The sequence below is a fragment of the Pseudorca crassidens genome, chromosome 12, assembly GCF_039906515.1.
Source record: "Pseudorca crassidens isolate mPseCra1 chromosome 12, mPseCra1.hap1, whole genome shotgun sequence".
NCBI lineage: Eukaryota > Metazoa > Chordata > Mammalia > Artiodactyla > Delphinidae > Pseudorca > Pseudorca crassidens.
In genome coordinates this window covers 45,901,303-45,923,969 of record NC_090307.1, presented here as the reverse complement: position 1 = coordinate 45,923,969, position 22,667 = coordinate 45,901,303, and the positions used below count along the sequence as shown (strand labels likewise).

Sequence of the window (22,667 nt, the reverse complement as noted above, 5' to 3'; positions counted from 1 at the left end):
CATTGAACAGCATTTCCCCATTTTCCCTTCTCCCAGCCCCTTGCAACTACCTTTCTTACTCTTTGCTTCTATGAATTTGACTATTTTAGATTCTTCATATAAGTGAAATTATGCAATACTTGTCTTTCTGTGACTGGTTTATGTCATTTAATGTCCTCAAGGTTCATCCATGTCGTTGCATATTGAATAATTCCCTCCTTTTATAAGGGTGAATAACATTCCATTGAATGTGTATACTACATTTTCTTTATCCATCTGTCAGTGGAAACTTGGGTTGTTTCCACATCTTGACTATAGCGAATAGCAATACAATGAACGTGAGAGTGTTAAGATCTCTATAAGATCCTGACTTCAATTCTTTTGGATAAATACCCAGAAGTGGGATTGTTAGATCATATCATAGTTCTATTTTCAATTTTTGGAGGAAAAAATATACTATTTTCTATAGCAGCTGCACCATTTCCTATTCTTACTAACAGTGTAAAGGGTCCCAATTTCTCCACACCCTGGTTTGTTGTCCTTTGTTTTCTTGATAATAGCCATCCTGACTAGTGTGAGGTGATATTTCATGGTGGTTTTGACTTGCATTTCCCTGATGATTAATGATGTTGAACATTTCTTCATGTACCTATTGGCCATTTGTATGTATGTCTTCTTTGGAGATATAGCTACTTAAGTCCTTAGCCTATTTTTTAATCAGGTTATTAGTTTTGGTTATTGAGTTGTAGGAGTTCTTCAAACATTTTGGAGATTAACCCCTTATTGGATATGTAGTCTGCAAACACTTTCTCCCATTTCGTACGTTGTCTTTTCACTCTGTTGATATTTTCCTTCGCTATGAATCTTTGGAATTTTAAACGAAGACTTTGGAAGCTATCAAACTCCTTTAATTTAGAAAATGTATAATCACATATCACACAGCTTGTATTTACGTTACGTAGTTTGAAAAAAACAATAAAATTAATTTAATAAATACGTGGGAACTTGGTAACAAATATTCAGGTTTCTTCTAGAATATTATATCTATTAGCTTGCCGCTAAGTAAAATACTAGCTTATAATATCCCCAGTGTGTATTTTCCCCGCTATTGTCGTGCTGTCCACAGGAGATAGAACAATGACAGAAGACATAGGTTGCAGGTGTTTCTGCCAATGTTTTAGCTTGTTTCAAATTGCCTTCTGAAGATACTTCTGCTTTTGAAGATACATGTGACAAAAACAGCGTGCTTCTCTGGCACTGCCCACATGTTTGTGCATCCCCAGGTGTCTTCACACTGTGCTCAAACACAGCAGATGTCTGAGTGGTACCAAGTGGCAAGTGGCACTGAGTAGGGAGACAGTCTGGTGGTTGGTCACACAAGTGGTCATTAAGGCAGCTCTTAGTCTGATCAGGGTTACCTGGATGGCTTAGACCTTGAATCTCTAGGTGTTAATTCTCTGGCACACGTACACAGAATCTAATAAAAACAGAAGGACTTAGTTGCTTAAATGGGATGTGGGTTGGGGAATAAAAACAACCTATCAGAAAGAAAAACATGCTATAGAATTGTTTTGTGTATTATGAGCACAAATTTTGGGGGGGAATAAGTGTCTCTTCCCCCCCTCCTCCTTTTCTCCTATATATCCGTAACCTTTTCTCCAAAAAGAGATCAGATATTGTTTTGTATTATATTCAACTACATAATTTTACTTCCTATATACATAACATTCATAAATCTTTTACTATGTACAGGCAATGTTCTACATGCTTTAAATATATGAATTCATTTAATCATCCCCACAACTCCGTAAAGTTGGTATTGCTTTTTTGATTTTAAAGATAAGAAAACTAAGACTTAGAAGATAAGTGGCCTTTCTTAAGTTACACACTTAGTAAGTGGCAGAGCCAGGATTCAGATTCAAACAATCTGACTCTAGATTCCATGCTTCTCAGCCACTATGACCCAAAATCTAACCAAACGAATTCTGCTGGACATGTGGAACCAAGAATGGAATATTGCTTGATTGTTTTTTTAACTCATAATGTTTTTCCTTGACTACATTGCTCCTCCAAGTAAGAATCCTGTATCACTGTATTAATTCTGGAACATTCTGCAATTACAACCTTACAATACTTCTTCACCAGTCAAAATCAGCTGATAGTTAGACAGATATATAGACAGACAGTTAGCAGACAGTTAATATTTGTAAAGCTGTGCCCCAAATGGTGACCTCCTCCCAAATAGTATAATGATGTTGACAATTTGGTAATGACCCCTTCTCTAAAGTATTTCCCTATAAATACAATGAAACTATTACTAAGGATCTGTTTCCATTCCAGTCTTAAGCACAATTTTGCAGCATGACGACCTTGGAATAATTTAATCTCTAAAAACAGCAAAGACAAGAAATCAAGTTAACATTGTTTTATTATATCCCAGATCTGTAAATATTGCGTTACACATTAAATTTTTGCTTATTTTAACCTGCCATGTTTCTCTAAAAGCAAAGTAACTTCTCTGAACAGCAAAATTAAAGCTCTGTTAAAAACCGCTGCAAAATCTCACTGCATTTTAGACAGATAGCTGCTTCCTTACAAAAATGAGAAAAAAATAATTTGTACATTTACATAAAAATTCAAGAACATTCACTGGAAGAAAAATTAAGGCTTCAAAAAGATATTTTCTTTCACACTAAAATAGCATAATTTTCACCTTACACATGTAAGGAAAGAAGAATACTATATGTTATAAACGTTTACATTAAAAATAAGAAGCCCTTAAAAGGAAAATTACTCTTTAAAATGTCTAAGTCTAAAAAGCTAGATTTCAGGAGCAAATTAGAAAACAGAAAATGGAGCATCAAAGAGAAAAATTCAGACACCTGTTTAATTGAAGACATCTATCTCAGTGACCAGAGGGCCTCATTAGGAATCCAGTATTCCCCATGAATGCCGTGTTTGTCCTGCACAACCAGTTCAGGCCCGTCCTGAAAACGCTTTCAGACTCAGCAAGGAGTCAGCTCTCTTCTTGATGCCACACTCCAAATAAGCTGAGGCAGAGAAAGGGTTGGTAACACTTCACCAAACTCAAATGGCAGCTGCCACTGGCCTGCGAAAAGAGGAAAAGGAAGGGCCTGGCCTAGGACAAATTAAGAAGCAAACAATGTTGCTTCAGTGTGTACCACTCATGTCCCTTTTGTGGCCTCTCTTTTTGCCCTTGAAGGCCTGGGCTTTCATGTTCCTCTCTGACTGTGCAAATACTCCACTTGGGCTTGCCCTCGCCTGGAGTTCTCGGTCCCCACCTGACCACGTGATCTTTTTCTTTCATGAATTCAAACTTCTTAGTTCCTCTATTATTTAAAAAATCCTCGTAAGAAAGCAAACCCAGAAAAAGTAATTTATACTGAAGGGTGATTGACAGCCCGGAGTATTTGCCAGCTAAGTGTCATTGACAAGGTTGGGAGAGAGATTAAAGAAAGGGGGCCTGATGGGAGGGCTGATTTCCTTGAATCACATCTATGCCTCTTTAAAACAGGGCAGTGATTAGGGAAATGACATTTTATAGTTTCCAGGCTTGGATTAGAACAGTGTAAAGGTGACAGATTTGAGGTCTTAGGACAGTCACGCCCCACTTTCGTAAGATTTACCCCACCCCAGCCCCCTTTAGCCTTTAAAATCTGACCCAGAGAACATGGTTGTTTGGCTCTAAATTTTTTTAAATGTCGATTGGTAGGAGAGACAATGAAAATGGTTGTAGAAGATTTATTTTTACCAGAATTAGGTTAAAAGAAGTTTTTAGTGTTAGCTCCAAGAAAAACATTTCATCTCTGGAAACCTGTCACTGGAAGTCAAGGAGCCCTAGCTGTGATAGCCAGTCACCAGTTTGCTCCCAGTCTGTAGATGCAGAAGGAGACTGCAAAGCAAATCTACAGTCCCACGTGATCCCTTCTTTCCTTTCCACTGAAACCAGAAAAGTTTAACTGTATACAATTTTAAACAAATTACATAAATGTACATGAACTATTTCCTGACATGCTTAGTTATCATGCAGCACCTAAGAACCAAACATAAGTTCTCTATTTTTTAAATCCCGGATATTTATTATAGAACACACCACACCCCTGCCTCATTTAAAATTAAATGTTTTTCACTTTGTTTAAAATGTTGTTTTTCACTTTGTTTTAAATGTTGCATTGATTAATGATTTAACCATTAATGACTAGTGGTTATATATTTAACCATTAATGATTAATGGTTATATATTTGACCATTAATCAATAAACATTAATATGTATGTATGTGTATATATATACATATATCCAGTTCAAACTGTATTCCTATCGAACATTGCTACTTCATGAGCTAGCTCAACAAATTCTGCCTCCAAAGTAAAATAAAGAATTTTTTTTTGCAGGGTCGGGTATGGGGAGCAGGTCCCAATTCTTCATAGCTGCAAAATCTTAAAATTAATTTAGTCTTAATTATTTTTCTTTCAAACTTTTCTTCAACTAGTGGTACCTATTATTTGTTGTCTATTTTTTAAGCTGTCATTTGAAGTGAGTATATAATAATGTGCTATTAGGTTTATCATAAGATTAGATGTTAATTATTTTAAGTTTAAACGTCATTGCTTTTGGGGAATTTTGCAAGGCCTTCCAGAGGCTGTAGCATGTGAACAAATTTGAGAAGCACAAAATTTAAGCAACACCTTGGAAGATATTAAATTGCACCTAAGGTTTAAGTTTCCCTATATTCATTTGATTCATTATAGCATTGTGTAATATTTACCTGCTTTAATAAGGAATAATGTATTTCATTTGAAAATGGTAGTGAATAGAAATGAATGTTAATGCTCATTGCTACCGTAACTACAATGGGAGTCTGTTTCTTCAGACTGATTCAATGGTGTAACTACAGTCCATCTAAGGATAAGATATTCTAATTGCAAATGACTACTGTCGAGAGAAAATAAAGAGCCATATGTGCTAAACTTGCAAATGAAAATATGAAAGGATAATTCTCAAGAGAAGAAAAGCAACTTTTTCTCAGCATAATTCTCATTACTGGCAAGTTATCAAAGGTAGTTCTGAATCTCAGGAAAAAGACTTGTGATTACAATCTCAACAGAAGATCTTTACATTAAAATACTGGCAATAACTCTGTATGGTGAATATAGTTTTCTTTCTCGAGATTAAGGAAATTTAGATATATTCCTCATAACAGGACTTTTGTAAAATATAAAACACACTTTCAAAAGTATAAAAGCAACAAATTTTTTTTTTTTTTGGTCTACACTTTCCTGGTATAGTTTTCACATTGTGGCTCTGTGTTTTTGAGACCTTATTAGGGCAATCTAGTATCTAGAACTGCTCTTCATAATCTAATTGCTACCCAGAAGAAAAACAAAATTCTAGTAGCCTTCAGAGCAAATGACCAGGTGCTACTGATTTTTTAGAGCTAAAAAAATCCAACATAATTTACCATAACGATTAATATTCTACTTTTATCTAAAGCTGGAATAAGGATGGAATTTCTAGCCCAGAGAGCTGTTCTACTATAGTCAGTCAAATACAGCTTCTTTTGTTGGACTAATATTTAGCCAATGTATTTATTGGAAAAATATATGCAAAGAAGAGGAGGTCCTTTATAGACCTTAATTCCAGTGCTATAGCATGAGATTTGCTGGTTGTCTATTTACTCAGCAGTAAAAGAGGCAAAATCTGTTTTAACATTTTAAACTTCCTGAAAAGATAAGTAACAAACTGTTTTAAAGTAGAAATTGGTATGTAGCATAATTCAAAAATTTTAGAAAAATTCATACATATTCATATTCATAGATATCTAGATATCTAGATATAAATTAAATCTTACAATATCCCTTTCCGAAACCTCCAGAATGTCTGACAAAGATATGTCTAATTGTAGCACTGTAACATTATTTCTTTGTGCATGTTTCTGCTAAGGCAGTAAATTTGGTTCCCAAATTATTTAAAAAGTCAAGGCCATCCTCTTCCTGTTTTTCACTGCAGCAACCTACAGAACCAGCTGGAGACCCTCTTCCTTCATAGTTATACGTAAGAACATAATCTTCAGATGGCATATGGTCTTCATCCTGATTACACAGATGCAGTTTCTGTAAAGTTTAAAAACAAGGGATTGTATTATTGTTTTAAACACACTGAAAGATAAACATAAAATTTATTTTTTATTTACCTTTTATGTTTAATTTTTAACCAGTGTGTCCTCTAATGGATTCCTACATACAAAAAATGCACATGGTTGGTCTATATCACAGCCATACTACAAAGTCAGTATATTTTACATTTCTAGTAATCCATACAAATCCAAAATTATGTATACACATTATATTTAAGTACATTTAAATTATTACTAAATTCTTACCCCTAAATTTTATATCTAGAGGTCAGGCTAGTCCACAAAACGGTGGCAATATGCATAGCGGTTAGGAATTTGAGCTTGGATAGTCAAGCAGTCCTGATTTGGAGTCATAGCTTGGCTTTACCAACTAGCTACATGACTTTGAGCAAGTTATAATACTGAACATCTTTAACTCTCAGTTTCCTCGTTTCTAAAATAGGAATACAGACAATGAGTATCTCACAGGATCATTATTAAGTGATGAAATAATAATGCATGAAAAATACCCTTATTATGTCCAGCACATAGTACATGTTCAATAAACTAAAATCACTATTATCTGCAGATATAATGTCAGTAATTACCACACTGTCTTCAGAATCAAGCTTCCGAGAGAGCCAAACCATGACAAAATAAAAAGATGCACCAAAAAGTTTCAGTGAAATTTAAAATGATCAAGATAACTCACACTGCAAAAACCTGGCCAGAAGAGAGGCCAAGCATTCGGCCACGTTTACCCTCGCTCTTTGTCACTGGCCTGTGTGCCAACTTGTCAAACTCGTGCACCTCTCCCCTTTCTCACCTGTGTACACATCCCCTCTCAAACCCAGCGCTTATTACCTTGGCTTACGTTAGCAAGTGCCTCTCTTCGTGACCATTTTAGCCTCACGTCCCATTACCTGACATGCACATTGGAGAACACCCCTAAGAGTGTTTCTTAAGCTTCCCTCCTCCTCAGCCTGATCTTACATGGCTACTGACTGTCTAGAAACAGAAAAGGGATTAACATTTGAATTTGATGAAAAAAATAAATATGCTGTGGACCTATGATAACCTACAGCCATGTCACAGAATGTTGCCCATCTACAGTCCATCAAAGGCTTTAGGGTTTCTGGACCAGTGTTTGTATTACAACAGCACTGGTACTCTCTGATAGAAGAAGTGAAAACTTCGTACCAGAAAGAATACTTAATTCAGCGGTCCTCTACTCAGGCTGCACGTTTGAATCACCTGAGGAGCTTAAAAAAAAAAAAAGCTAAACCAATTAGAATCGGAATCTTTCAAGGTGAAGCACAGGCATTAGTATTTTTTAAAAGCTTCCCAGGGAATTTTGATGTGCTGCCAGGAATGAAAATCCCTTATTGAACCCCCCTATCTTTCACATCCTTGCTTTCCTCTGAATTAGAAAACAGTTTATATATGCATGATGCTTTTTACATGAAAAAATAGTTCATATGAACCATATTATTTAATATTCACTCCAGAATTCTGTACAGACGCTTTCTTTTCACAGAGAGATGCAGATTTGATTTGGGGATTTTTGTGACTGTGGAGAATGAGATTTTTTCCCTATTCTTCTATATTAAAAGAGTTCATGAGATAAACACACACCTAAAAATGAAATGCAACTTTAGTGAGGGATAGTAGAATCCTCCAATTTTCATGAGATTTTAGAAATTAAGAGAAATGTGACACATGAAATAAAAACTTTTATATCAAATACTGTAACAAAATCAAAGAGCAGGGGCAAAAATAATCAGAGAGTGAGAGAGAAAGGATACATTGGAGAATCTGAAAAAGAAGTTTCTGAAAATATATATTAATCTCAATTTCCTAATGTCCTCCACTTGGACATTTAAATTTCAGGGTCAAAACACTCAAGAAAACTCACTTCACCAAGGCGGGGCTGAGTGAAATTGTACCACTCCGAGTGGTCCATCTCCACCGTGCCTCCTCTGCAGGAATCCAGGGTGTGATGATGCCCGGCCCCCTGGCACAATTCCAAGGTCTGGTTTCCTCCTTTTACCATTTCAATGGTTTCCTGCCTGCCATTTTGAACTTCTGATCCCATAGTGCCACAAAAGCCTTGGCTAGAGTTGTTGACTGTATGGGTCGTAAAGCCACTGGGAGAACACTGAAATAAGATAAAATAAGACAGTTCATATAGGGAGGAAATGGATTCCAAGTAAAGTCGCAAGAAGGCAAAGGAGACAGCTCGTTTACTCAACCTTTTATTCATTCATTCATTCAACAGACATTTATCACTTTCCAATTAGATGCAAAGATAGAGACAAGGTCCCTCAGTGGCTTCAAGAAGCTCTTACTCCAATGAGGCAGAAAAATAGACAGTTACTTTAAGAATGTGATTATGCTGATGTACAGGTGAACACAGAATGCTATAGGGACACAGAGGAAGAGCATGAAAATTCAAACTCGGAGAAAGTAAGTGGAGCAAACTGGGAAAACTCTGAGCTGAGGGATTCCTACTGAGAAATAGGAGGAAGAATGCATTATCTGTAAGAGGGTCTAGAGGCAAAGCCAAATGGGGTTCCTTGGGGGTTCCCAACTTCAGCCTGTCGAGAATGCCTACCACAGAAAGTTCAAAGAGAGAGAGGAAGCTAGAGAGGTTATAAAAGGCCAGAGGACATAAAGATCTATATGCCATGCTAAAATTTTTAGACTATCTTGAAGATTATGGGGACAAAAAGAATGGTTTTAATAACAGGCAAGGGACATATTTAAAAAAAATCATTTTAGGCAATAATGTGAAAGACAAATAAGAAGGAGACAAGTTTAGAGTCATGGATATCAGTCAGTGAAACATTATAGGTGAAAAATGATAAGGATCTAAGCCAAAGTCGAAGCAGCGATGATTAAAAGAAGAGGATGGACTCCATAGAGTGCTTACTGGTGGTTAGACGGATGAGGCAGCCAAGGGAAGGGTCAGGAGTTATTCCTATGTGTCCTGCTTGTGCAACTAGATAGATGGTATGATTCACTGAAACAGGGAGGAAGGATGCACTTGCGGGTGAGAGGAGGGTGAGCAATTCAGTTTTGGACGTGGTAAACGAGAAACCTGTGGATTTCCAAAATGAGTATATGAATATGTGGTCTGGAGCTCAGGTGAGAGATCTGAGCTGGAGTATAATTCTGGGAGTCACTTCCATGTAGGGGGGAGTTGAAGCCATGGGAATAAATTATATCACCCAGAGAAAACTGCAGACCAAAAGAAAAAAAGGCTAAGAATAGAACGACAAGAAACATCATGTTTTAAAGGGTGGATAAAGGAATTAGAGCTGTGACAGAATTGATGTGGAATAGCCACTGAGATAATACGGAACCAAAAAGCCATGACTCTCTAGCCAAGAGAGGATTACGGTAAGGAGATCAATGGTGTAGAAAAAATCCAAGTAGGGTAAGAACTGGTTCAAATAAAGTAAGCACCCATGAGAGTCAAGTAAAAAAGTGGCCAGTGGTGATCTGTGTCAAAAGAATTTCCACGGAATGCGGAATGAACAGGAAGTAATGTCATAGAGAAATCGAGTAAAAAATATTTCTCTCAAAAAATTCAGTTTCAAAGAAAAAGAAATATGGAGGGATCTAGGGGAGGACAAAGAGTCAAGGGAATATTTTAAAATGGAAAAGACTTGATTAAACATTAACTTAATGCTGGAACTGAACACCAACCCTCCAGGCCACAGGTGAGATGTTTAGTTACAGCAATAACCTCTGCATGTCAGTTTGAATTCTAAACCATCACTTTCATGACAAGACCTCCACTATAATCAGGTGTCATTGTGTCATCTTCTTACCAATTTACTTTTTCTATCTAATATGCAGAGTCTCTATCAAAACAAAGATTTTCAAGTTCAGATAATTTACTGAATCTGAAATATATCTATAAAAGTCAAACATATTATTTTACTGCCTTTGAAAAAAATACCAGAAAAGAGAACTGAAAAGTAGCCATTTGGTGGCACTGCTACCCTACATTTTTTGCTTAGGTCGCTGCTACAGTAAAATTCTATCACACACACACACACACACACACACAAATCCTGTTTGTCAAATCTCCTTGATGGGTATAATTTTGTCATTATAAATACATATTGAGATCATATTTCTAAGCTAATAAAGGGAGAATTGAACATAAACTAAAATCAAAGCTGAATCCACAGTACTGTTTCCCATTCTCTAATCTCTGTTCCTTCCTCCAAGTTTATTCTCATAGGGCAACAACAACTCCTTCTCCATGTCAGTGATTTTCAAATTTACTTTTCCAGTCCTGATTTTTCACACAACTCCTAACCCCATCTGAATGCCTTTGACTTAAACTCAGATTCAAAACTAAAGTTACCACCTTTACTCATTGTATTAAAATGAGTTTACACATTCACCGTGAAATTTTGTTGCATTTTGTAAAAATATGCCTAAAATTATATACTGGTATAAATAACAATTTCAAGTCCTTTTGAGAAGTGTTCCTAATAGAGAACAGGTAAATAGGTGTATGTTATGGTGAAGTGGCCAATCAATGCCACCGACTCCAGCATCAAATGGCAAAGAAAAAAAATTAAGTACAGCTCAATCATTCCATTCTCAGATATAAAATAAGAGCTTACTATGAGTCAAGGACGATCATGGGGCTAAATCTATTTCCTGAATGGAGAGATAATTACAGGGTTCCATACATAGGCATGTCAAGCATAGAGGAGTCATGATTTTGCCTGATGGTGGGAAGGAAGTGAAAGAAATAGTCGATAAGAAAGCCATCGTCACCTTGAGATACAGAAAAGGCCTGATATAAAGTCACTGTCCCGGGCTACAGCTTCTGTCACATTGACTCCACTTTTTATTTTATTACTCAAAAGAAAACAATTTTATTTATACATTTAAAATATTTCTTATCCATCCCTATTTTAATTTTCCAATAACCATTATCCTAGTAGAGTTATCTCATGCTTAAATTATCAAAAGATCCTAATCCTTTATCCTCCCCATTCCTAACGTCTTCCTGTTCTTGTTGGTCACCCTACTGATTCAGTATCACACTGCTCACGTTATGCCACTTTCGTGCAGAAAGCCTTGACTGGCTCTCCCTTACCAAGAGAATAAATCCAAAATCCTTAGTGTGCCACAAAAAAGTTTCATCCCCCATCCCTCTCTTATTATATCTTCTCCCTCCAGAACCTAAGTGTCAAGCCTCTAGTCCAAAACATCATTTCTTCCATTTCAAATCAATTTATTTACTATTTGGTGAATAATCCCTAAACTTTGTCATCTCCTTTTTTATTCATTAGGCTGTTTTTCTCCATCTCTTCACTTTCAAACCCTTCGTGTTCTTTATGGTACAGAGTAATCTGTACCTCTTCCACCAGGCCTTTCTGGTTGATATCCAGACATCATGAATATACTTATGTATCATCAGTATCTTTGAACTCCACCAGTGTCCTATCATATTGGGGCTAATAGTTTACTGTCACATTCCTATTTATTTTTCAATTTCTCAAGAATGAATTGAAATCTTTTCGAGGGAAGAACATGCCTTGTAATAATTTTTTACATACTTCCCGCAGAACAAGAAGCATAGTGCCAAGCACCTCAGAGGTCCCAAGAAATATGTAAGAAAAGAAAGTGGCAGTATTGTTCCAATCTGCCCCCCCAAACACACACTTTTTTGTAAACATATATCTTTTTGATATTTTTAGTTTATCTTGAGAACTTTCAGCAAGTTCTTCCTATTATAAATGGTCAAAGAGTTAGATAAACAAACAATATCTGAAAATATACATTGTAGAGAGCAGTCAAAAAGATTCTTCTTATAATAAATTCACAACATCAAATAATAAGTTTTAAACCATAACACTAGAGAGTAGAAAAAAGATAACTAAAACAATACATCTGGTTTAATAAATGCCCTATAAAAATATTTGAATATTGACAGATAACATATTTATGTCTACAGAATCTGATCAAATGAAAAATAGAAATTAACTCCTAAATTCTGAAATAATTTCATGAGGATGAGTTAAAGAAATTGTGGGAACTACTCAGAGATAAATAGCCGTATAAAAAAATTAATAAAATAAAATTCAAAAATTCAAAAGGAAAAATTACTTACCACTTTATCATCTCCAGGTGCTTCTGTGTTTGAGATGATTAAGTTTTGCTGTGCCACATCTTCAGGAAAACTTTTTTTATTTCTGGCACTAACAAGTCCACATACTACAGTTAGCAATATAGCTGAGTTAAAAACAAAAACAAAAATGTTTAACATGCACACAATAAAATACTCATCTTTTATTTCTTATTACCTAAGGTGCACAGGAGGAAAACAAGTCACTGAGCATGGTGTCCCACAAATTACCCTGGCCCTTCTAAATGAACAGGCCATGATTTAGCTTAGATTTTAACATTTAAAGCGATTATATGTATATTTTGATACACATATCTTCAAGAGTTTGGATTCCACCCATCATTTAAGTATTTTGAATCATGAATTTTTAAAAAATCAATGACTTTTTTTTTTTTCTTTTTTTTTTGCGGTACGCGGGCCTCTCACCGCTGCAGCCTCTCCTGTTGCAGAGCACAGGCTCCGTGGGCCATGGCTCACGGGCCCAGCCGCTCCACGGCACGTGGGATCCCCCCGGACTGGGGCACGAACCTGTGTCCCCTGCATCGGCAGGCGGACTCTCAACCACTGTGCCACCAGGGAAGCCCCAATGACATTTTTTAAGACAAAGACTTTAAAGAGATTTACTGATTCCCAAAAGAATGGTTTGCCAATATGAAAAGATAACAAAGCAGACTTTTCTTCCCAGAATAGATTTATCTCCAAGTATCTTAATTAAACTTACTTTGTATTTTGCCTATTCAGAATTTTCATTCTGCATCATAATTGTGGGAGGTTGAAATATATGATAATAAAGCTAAGAGCAACAACAACTCTTTACAATGTTCTACAAGCCCCTATACCAAGGATTGCCAACCTACGGCCCCAAATCCAGCCCACCATGTTTTGTATGACTCATGAGCTGTGGGTTTTATATGTTTAAATGACTGAAAAAAATCAAAAGAATAATAGTTTATTACACGGGAAAATTATATGAAATTCAAATTTTAGTGTCCATAAATAAAGTTCTAATGGAACACAGCCATGCCTGCGGTTTAAATGTTTTCTATGGCTGCTCTCTCGCTACAAGGGCAGATTTGATTGGTTACAAATGAAACCATATGGCCTGCAAAGTTTAAAATATATACTATCTTGCCCTTCACAGAAAAAGTGTACCAACCCTTGCCAACTGTGTGTGGCCCCTTGTTACCTTTCTGGTTCCACTTCCTACACTCCTCTTCCCTCATCCTCTCTCTACTCTCAGGCCACACTGGTCTCCCTGCCTTCCTTGATTTCTCAAGCATTCCCTCACCTTAGGGCCTTTGAACTGACTTTCTCCTCTGACTGAAAGCTCTTCCTTAAGTATTCTTGGCTGACTCTTTCACCTTTTCCAAAAACCATCAATGATAACCTTCTCAGTTAGGCTGGCCCAACCATCTATTGAGAATTACTATCACTAGCACCCATCCCCCGCACTCACCCACACACACTTTACAGCACCAGAGACCCTAATTATCTGGCTCTATTTTTTTCCTCCACAGCATTTAATTTATTTATTACTTTACTGTCACAGGGAAGACTTTGTTTTGGCTTGTTTGCTTTTTTCTGCTTTGTTCATTGATGAATCCCAAGCACCTAGACAGTTCTGGTATATAGTAGGTGTTCAATATATATATATTTTTTTGAGTTGATAAAAAATAATAAACACTTATTAGAAATGTACCATGCACTGTTTTAAGCTCTTCACATGCATTAACTCAATGAACCTCCGGTGCTACCCCATAAAATAACCTACTACAATTATCCCTTTTTACAGATGAGGAAACTGAAGCACAGTGAAGTAACTTGCCCCAGGTCACATGTCTTACAAATAATAGAGCTAGGGTCCAAACCCAGACAGTCTGGTTCCAGAGTCTTACTCTTAACCACTAATCCTATCACAGAATAAAGGAACAACATCTAAAATAAGCTGAAGGATTGAATGGAAATGAAAAGAGAAGAAAAAATACGGCACCATTGGGAACTACATAACTGGTTAGGAGGAGGTTAATAGAATTTAATCAACCTGGTTGGATACACCCAAGAAGAGATATTGCTGTGATTTGAACACCTCCCATAAGTCTGTAGCTGAAATGAAAATGACATGACACGAAAGTGGCTTTTAGTGGACTTGCATATGGCAGAAGTTTTAGATTGTTTGATTTAGCCTTAAAAGGGGTAGTATGAGGACCAAGAAATAAAAGCTATACATTGACAGGTTTGGCAAAATCTAAGGCATTTTCAACAGTTCTGTCTAAGAATGAAATCTTTGATCTCAAAAAGGATTTTGCTTCTTCTCACAGAAAATATTCACTCAGAACTCAGAAAATAATACAAAAAGAATTTGTAAAGGGGACTCACACCTGACAGATAGCTGGACAAGATTTCTTTTCAAAGACCTTTTCCTGCACTCAGATATTTATTTTATATTTCAAAGTCAGGTAAGTAAAAGGACTTACAGAAAAGCAATGCTATACCCAGAAGTATCGCAAGGATCGCCCATGTGCCAAGTATCGCTCCTGCAGCCATGCGACATTCATCTGGGTAAGTACAATCACAGAGGTTCACTCTCAAGGTTTTTGTTGCAGATTGACCTTCTACATCTTTTACGGTAATGGAAATAGAATATTCTTGAAATTTGGCATTTTTCCGATATGAAAGACGGGCAGCTGTATCTGAAAGAAAAGAATGATATTTTTAATGAACATTGATTCCTCCTCTAACATCTGTTCCACCACACCTATTTTTAAAGACACTATTCTCAAGGAACCACCTTCCATGTGAAAATGGATAAAAAAAGATGACGATCTTCAACCTTTTCAGGCACTAATATCACCAGATGTATGTTGCCCACTGTAACTTTTTAGAAGAGAGGCTTAAAGAAATAATTTGGCATTGGAGTGACCCAGCAGCCTTTCAGCAATATTTAGTATTCCCTTATTTCCTCCCTTATCTACAAGCTAATGATTGGCTCTTGACATACACTCCAAGCATTTCTCTAAAGTACCAGTTTATGGTACTCATAAAAAATTAACACCAATAGTTACACACAAGAGATGTCTTAAGTTCATATTTTCTTATCCATTTATCTTCTGGTACCTGTCCACTGTCTTTATGTATAAGGTAATTTCTCAAAGGGCAACTGACCCTTGGTATTTAACACCTTCCCTGTGGAAGTAATCTCAATACCAGAAAACTAATTAACATCACCCAGGCTAGGTATAAGGCTTACATAAACACAGACATATCTATATCCTAACAATACAAGTTTTTACGAACAGCGATATTTCCCCAATGAACTTGCTACCTTATTTCAATGACTTTATTATCAACTGACCAAAAGCTCCACACACTTTCAATGGCAATTGCAATCTTTTGGGTTTTTCAATAAGTGAAATGACAAAATACCATAATGCACCTCCTGGAAGTGATCTGTAATTTCTAAGCCTTTCTTAAATGCACGGTTAGAGCTGTTGAGAACTTCAAAGATTTCTGGCTACACCTCAGACACAAAGCTCCCCAGAGGAATGTGAATTACCACTAAGGTTTATTTGGAACTTTTCAGGATTATATTGTGTTTAAAGTAAAATCCTTCAAATCTCTCTCGTCCCTCAAGACCACAGGCTTATTCATTACCTCAAGACCAAGAGCCATATTCATGTCCATTCACTCGTACTAGTGCAGCAGCCTCTGACTTTCCCTGCTACTCAACTCTGCACTCTTCAAACTGGCCTCCTAACTGTTATCAATGTCACTGTTTTTAAGACATAAACCTGGTACAGCATTGCCTTACTTGTACACTCTCAATGCGTACCTGCTGTCACCAACCATACAAAGGTCAGCCTCCTCAGCTAGTACATAAGGCCCTTCATCACCACTCCCGCCAAATCTCTCGGCATTCCTACTAAAACCTTCTAAACTCTAACAACCCTGATTTACTTATTGCCCTAGTATTTTCCTGATTTCATGCATATTTGTTTATCAATTATTGATTAAACAAACATTTATTAAGCAGTTAGTGTCTACCAAGCACTGGGCTAGGTGCTGGAAATACACAGATGGGTTACAAATGTTCTGAGAAAGTCATGTATTAGAGCAGAAAGGTAAACAAATAAGAATACAACACGTAGATTACATGTAGATACAACAGGTAGACAGTAGGTGCTCCATAAATATTATGGATTAATATCAAGCTAAGAAGTGGGAAGGAGGTAGTCTAGGCAGAAGGAACAGCATATGCAAAAGCTGAATTGCATGAAAGAGCACAGCATAGCAACAAAACAGCAGGGAACTATGGCTATAACATAGAAAACTGTACACCTCAGAAACCACTACTGTAGCAGTCTGCACTGCAGGCTTCAGTGCCAGGCCTCTGTCCACAGCCCACCATGTTTCCTTCCAGAATGTTATAGAGTGCTTATCCCACATACCCAGACCCCTCATTTCCAGAGTCTGCTTACACTAAAATTTAAGCCTCCCACCTTCTGTTCTTTCCTCATCGCACAGTAGTTACTTCAAAAACACAGCAAGGATAAGTTGCTCAATATTTTAACAAGGATTTTTTGTCTTTGTTGTAAATGTAAATTCTGCCTTCATAAAAATTATGATTTTGTTTCATTTTATGTACAATATAAAACACAGGTCCCACACAATGTGTGCAAAAGTTACTTCTAAAATATGTTCATGAGAATCCATTTTACATTATGCTTCACGTGAGTAAAGCAGTAAATCCATTCTCACTTATTTCAGAGCATATAAATCATTATTTTTGATGAAATACCATTAACTATGGCAAGGGTCCATAGTCTGTTGATTTCTGGAGAAGCTTTTGCCAAGCTGAAGTGAAATGGAGCGCCGTGCATGGGCTCGTCAGGATCAACGGCTGAAATGTCAACATGTTCCATCTTTGGTTTGCAAATTACTAGATAATTTTGAAGTATTTCTGGCGGATTATCATTCTCATCTACAATTTTAACTTCAATGGTTCCAGTACATGATCTACTATCTAGGAAGAAAGGAAAAAAGTTTAGTGTAGTTCATAGACTTTTATAGTTTCTTAAGAAAAATAATCAACTAGATTCTACATAGGATGTATGGTTTTTTTTTTTAAATAAACTCTGATCATTAGAGAAAATGGTAAATAAGAAGGTAGATGGATAAATGAAACCTGTAGATCACCTAAAATGAGTATGCTGTTGATAGTATCAGATATAACTGGCCATAAAACTTTTACCAGAATTATTACCAAAAAGTAAAACCAAATGTCTGAATTTCAAACTCTCTATTTCCTTGGGTTTCGTTTGGTCCAGATGTTAAGGAACAGTAAAGTGACTACAGAAAAGTTACTCTAATCCTGGTACACATTTAAACCACTTAGGGAGATTTTTAAAAATATATGATGCCCAGGCTCCCCAACCAGGGATTCTGATTCAGTTGGTCTGAGGTAGTGTCTACACCTTGATATTTTTTTAAATGTCCCAAATTATTTTAATACGTAGCCAGGGTTGAGAAACTCTGGGTTACTTTAAGGAACAGAATTCAAGGAAAGAATTATTTTGACTTAATAGTCAGCTGAGCTATTTAACAGCTCAATTTAAAATGATGTAAAGAGATCTAGAAGAGTCTGGTGAGACCATTTCATCTACTCCTAGACTTAAGTTTCATCTCTGTCCTCTGACATAGAGATCTATAGGCATTTAAGATGCTGCCATGCTAGGGATATAAAGATAAATAAGGCATGGTTTCATGTCACCAAGCAGTTTCACCTTGTTTGATGATTAAGATAAATAGAAACAATCTTTAAAGTAATTTCTAAGAATTCTGTATACTTAGCACAAGGATAATTCTGCACAAGAATAAATGAAGTTTATTCTCTAATTCTTTTATAACATACCAGATGAAAGCTGGTGTCTTACCTTTATCTATTGCCAGGACTGTAACATTATACAAGGCACTTCTGGGAGTTACAGCCTCCCTGTCTAAGATTTTGGAAGTTTCGAGTGAGCCCGTAATTTCATTAATGGTGATCCACCCTTTCGGGTCATGCAATAATTTGTACCTGTTAATAAAAAGTAAAAATAGTTTTTAGCACTATAAAATGTATTAAAATATATTACTGTCTCATTATTACAAATACATAATTAGTATGTGGTTATAGATTTCTTTGTACCTTAAACCACTGCTACTTTTAGTGTCAGGGTCATATGCCTTATATCCATCGATCTTTGAACCCACTGGGGAGTTTTCTTTAATCTGTACACTTTGGACTGCAGGTCTGCATTCAGGCCCTTCGTCCTGATCCTTCACATTAACTGTGACCATGGCTCTGTTCATGTTTGCCATTCTGAGTGTCACATCTCCAGTAAATGGAGCTTCATTGCCTACTCCAATTTCCAGGATCACTTGACGGATTTCTTCATAATTCAGTGGCTTTAAAAAAAGGACAAGTATATGAACATCAGTGTAAAATACATTTGGTATTTTAAATAGCAAGTGATCTTTTGCCGATATGAACAGTGCTACATAAATTCTGTGCTCTCACTTAGCCAATATTGACTTTTATCCTTTGCTAAAGAGAGAGGTGATTCTTCACTAAGCCTTTAGCAAGAGTGGTCAGAAAGTTTCTGCAGGTGGTTTTATGGAGTTGTGGGAAAGCAATTCCTAAAATATTTTTATAGCTCATTCTTACTAAGGAAAATTATTCTGAACCTGAAGATAATGCAAAAACATGACCGTGTTCTTCTGGCCTTATTTAGAAGACCGGCCTAAGGGTCATCTGACTCTCGGAGAAGGTTCAACTTACTATTTACCACCGATGAGGGCCCAGACATTTTACAGCTCTTATAAAACTAGATGTTGACTTAAAGCTGAAATGGTGCAGTGATTTTATTTTCTCTCTGATAGAAATGGTATTTCAAATGCATGTTTTAATTGTCCTCTAAGGCATATAACTAAGCAATCTTTATTTCAGCTTCTCCTTTTATCAAAATCCATACAGCTTCTCATTTCTTCTAGGAAGCTGCTTTGGCTTTTTGCTGAGTCCCTCACTGATAAGTAAACTTTTTACCAATGCTAACTATTTTTATGAAAATTTTATTTTTGACAATTTGAGAATTATACTTTGGCATTGTTTGTAGTTTATCCAATGAAACTCTCACAGTGAAGAATGCAGAGGGGTAAGAAAAATATAATGTGCTATTGGCACTATTATTATCGTCATCTCCATTTTAGAGAGCAGGAAAGTGAAGAAGAGGAAATAAACTGGGTTTCTCAAAGCCAAAAGAAACTCATTCAAGCTGGAGTTTCAAGCCAGGTAGTCTGGTATGAGTCCATTTTCCTAACCACCACACTATAATCCTTCTGCTTAATTGACTCACCAGCCTCTAAAATCTTCTAAATCAATTCTTTGGTTACAATTGATTTTTATACAGCAAACAAGCCAAATCCATAAAACAGTATTTTACACTGTACTGAAAAGCTAACGCACTTTTTCTTTCATTCTCTTTCTGCTTATCAAAATAATCACTGGCTGAACATTGAACAAAATCAAAACTGATGAGTAAAATTTTGGGTTTAAGCCTTTCTCCACATCTCCACTTCTAGGCAGTATCAAGCTGAGATACTAATACCACAAGTCCAATAAGAAGTCAAGAAAAGTTCTGAATCTTAGAATCTACAAAATGTATGTGAAATTCTTTTTGATTCTTTTATTAATATCCCAGAAACTGGAGCGCCAAGAGAGAAAAGGATTAATATCTGTTTATTTGCCGCTAATGAACACTACCTCACAAATTGCTCGTATTGCTATGATCAGGCTGAGAGTCTGCTAGCAATGAGAAATGGATGGAAATTTAGAAAACAGCTGCTGCCCTAGAAGAGGTGCAGTTATTCAATCTAGAGTTACTTGCTAAAAGCCCTAGAGATTTTTAATGCAATCTTTTAAGGCTTAAACTGGATATTGCTGTAGTAGCTTAAAACTCTGCAAGATTTAGAAATCTGATGGGATGAAATCAATGATTAATGAAAAAATATGAATTCTCTTCAACCATAGGATACCTTCTTGTTTCATCAACTGAAAAAAAATTGTCCAAAAATATCCCATATCTGCACTAAGATGCTAACAATTCCCTAGAAAATGTATTGTTGTGAAGATGGATGTGAGGACTTTCTACGTTGAGAATGACCAAGAACTGTCTTCCTCACTCAAGCTCTGATGCACTGCTGCTGTTGCTGAAATGCAGAGAAAATACTAAGATGGAAAGATTACCCAGGAGACCCAGCTAAAGACTGAATTAGCTCATACTCTACAGTTTCAAAAAAGTTATCTATTATGGAAAATTATAACACTATTCCCAAGAACATGATGTGACTTCTAAAAATATAATACTAATATCCTATAGTTTACCAAGTGCTCTCATTTTCATTATCATATTTGAACAGCTACTAGGAAGGCAGAGAGAAATATTATTTATATTTTACAGATAATACAGAGGCTAATTTTCCAAGATCACAGAGCTATGCAAAGCAATTTAACACAGGGCTTGAGAGCAGATAACCTGGAATCAAAGAAACATAGATTCAAATCCTCTCTCTACTACATCTGAGCTGTGTCACTTTGGGTAGGTTTCTTAATGTCTCTGAGACTAAGTTTTCTCTTCTGTACAATTGTTATAAGAATGACGTTTAACATTAGCGCACACAGTAAGTGCTGCTTTACACTACAGGACAATTTTCTTTCTTTTTCTGGGTAAGGAATATAAAACCAAGAGTCCTTCCCAAAAGAGCCTTTTCTGCCCTTATAACCTGGACCCTAGAATGTAACAGTACTACCAAAAATACAACATATAGAACAAAGAATATGTTCATTCAGTGCTGTTTGATGTAATACTATATTTCATCCTCAGTATTACCTTTAAGAAGTTCAGATACAACCAGTCATATATTCAAGAGAGAGAGAGACACAGAGAGAAGAATATGAGCCTCTAAATTATATCATGTAAAGAATAGTTAGAGGAATTGGGAATATTTATCTTAGAGAAGGTAAATCTCAAATAGACATCACAGCCTTTTCAAAGGATTATACCTGTCTTGTATAACATTAGAGATAAAACCTGGTCCAAAGACACGGGTTACAAGGAGAATAATTTAGCCACAGTAAAAGTAAGGCCTTCTGAGAATTAGAGTTCTCCAGACATGGAATAAGCTGCCAATGGATATACAGAGATTCTTACGATCGAGACTGTTCAAGCATAAGCTAGATGCCTAATAGCTGGTAACAAATTATAGAAGAAAGGCAGCATTAAAGCAGAACAAGTGAACTAAATAGATTAAGTTCTCTTCCAACTTGTAAAGTCTATGATCTGAAACTACTTAGTTGATTAAACCATTAGTTGATTAAAACTTAACTTGCCAAATTGTCTATTACTCATTATTACTTTACCTTTACAACACAGAGAACACCTTCATTAGTTTCTTTGTCTGTACTGATTTTGAAATGTCCATTTTCATTGCCCTTTAAAATCGTAAAATTGGCTCTCCAATTGGCAGTGTTAATTAAATCCTTATCTTCTATAGGTATTCGTAAGATTTCCACATTGAACGTATTTTCCTCTACTGATGCTTCATACTGAAACAGAGAAAGCGCATTAAAAACTTACTTTATAAAGGAAACTTTTACAAAGAAAGTAAAATGTTTCTTCCACTCCAAAAGTACTTGTTCTTACAGCTTTTGCCTAGATTATTTTAAAACATGAATCACAAAAGCATTGTTTTACTAAGGGTTATCTTTTAAATGAATGAAGAACTTTGTTACAAATAAAAGACTAATGCTATGGTCTTTAACAAAAGGGAGAGAATATAAATACTATTATGAATAAATAAAAGATACTTATACATCAGATATTTCATTTTATTGATAAAATAAACATGCATACTTCAAAGTATGATAAATATTTTATTAATTCAGATTAAATAAAGATAACAATAGAGATCAATTTTGATATTATCTACTTACAGCATTTTGTCTGAAAGTGGGTAAATTGTCATTTGAATCTTTTACTGTTATGATGCAAGTTGTTGTATTCATCAATCCAAAAAATTGACCATTCATGTCTTGCACTTTCATTATCATTGAGTACTTGTCTACAACCTGAAAACAAAGCAAATATTTAATTAGCTTTAAAAACCTTGTTTAGATTTATAAAGGAAACCTCAGTTGTTCACACTTCTATTGGTGTGTATCCATGCTTTTATTTGATTTCCCTATTTGTATATACCCAACGACATGGTAGACGGGAATAAAGCTGAAAAGGTAAGCAGAAATTCAATTACAAGATCCAGAGTAAGAATGTAGACTTATGCTTAAGCAGCAGGTATTGGG

The 22,667-nt window shown here is 35.9% G+C and overlaps 1 protein-coding gene across 2 annotated transcripts in view; it reads right to left on the bottom strand.

Moving 5' to 3' along the window:
- Positions 1-2,389: 2,389 nt before the first annotated feature.
- DSC3 (desmocollin 3) overlaps positions 2,390-22,667 on the bottom strand; it is a 41,238-nt gene continuing 20,960 nt past the window's right edge. The window contains exons 8-17 of one of the 2 annotated variants that reach the window (XM_067699410.1): positions 22,302-22,436; positions 21,729-21,914; positions 18,459-18,718; positions 18,205-18,347; positions 17,070-17,294; positions 14,749-14,964; positions 12,260-12,381; positions 8,030-8,272; positions 6,193-6,235; positions 5,976-6,112 (exon numbers count right to left, since the gene is read on the bottom strand). In XM_067699410.1, coding sequence (XP_067555511.1) covers positions 6,209-6,235; positions 8,030-8,272; positions 12,260-12,381; positions 14,749-14,964; positions 17,070-17,294; positions 18,205-18,347; positions 18,459-18,718; positions 21,729-21,914; positions 22,302-22,436 — 1,557 coding nt within the window. In that variant the 3' untranslated portion in view covers positions 5,976-6,112; positions 6,193-6,208. Of the gene's footprint in view, positions 6,113-6,192; positions 6,236-8,029; positions 8,273-12,259; positions 12,382-14,748; positions 14,965-17,069; positions 17,295-18,204; positions 18,348-18,458; positions 18,719-21,728; positions 21,915-22,301; positions 22,437-22,667 lie in introns of both variants that reach the window. The other variant, XM_067699409.1, reaches the window with a different exon arrangement.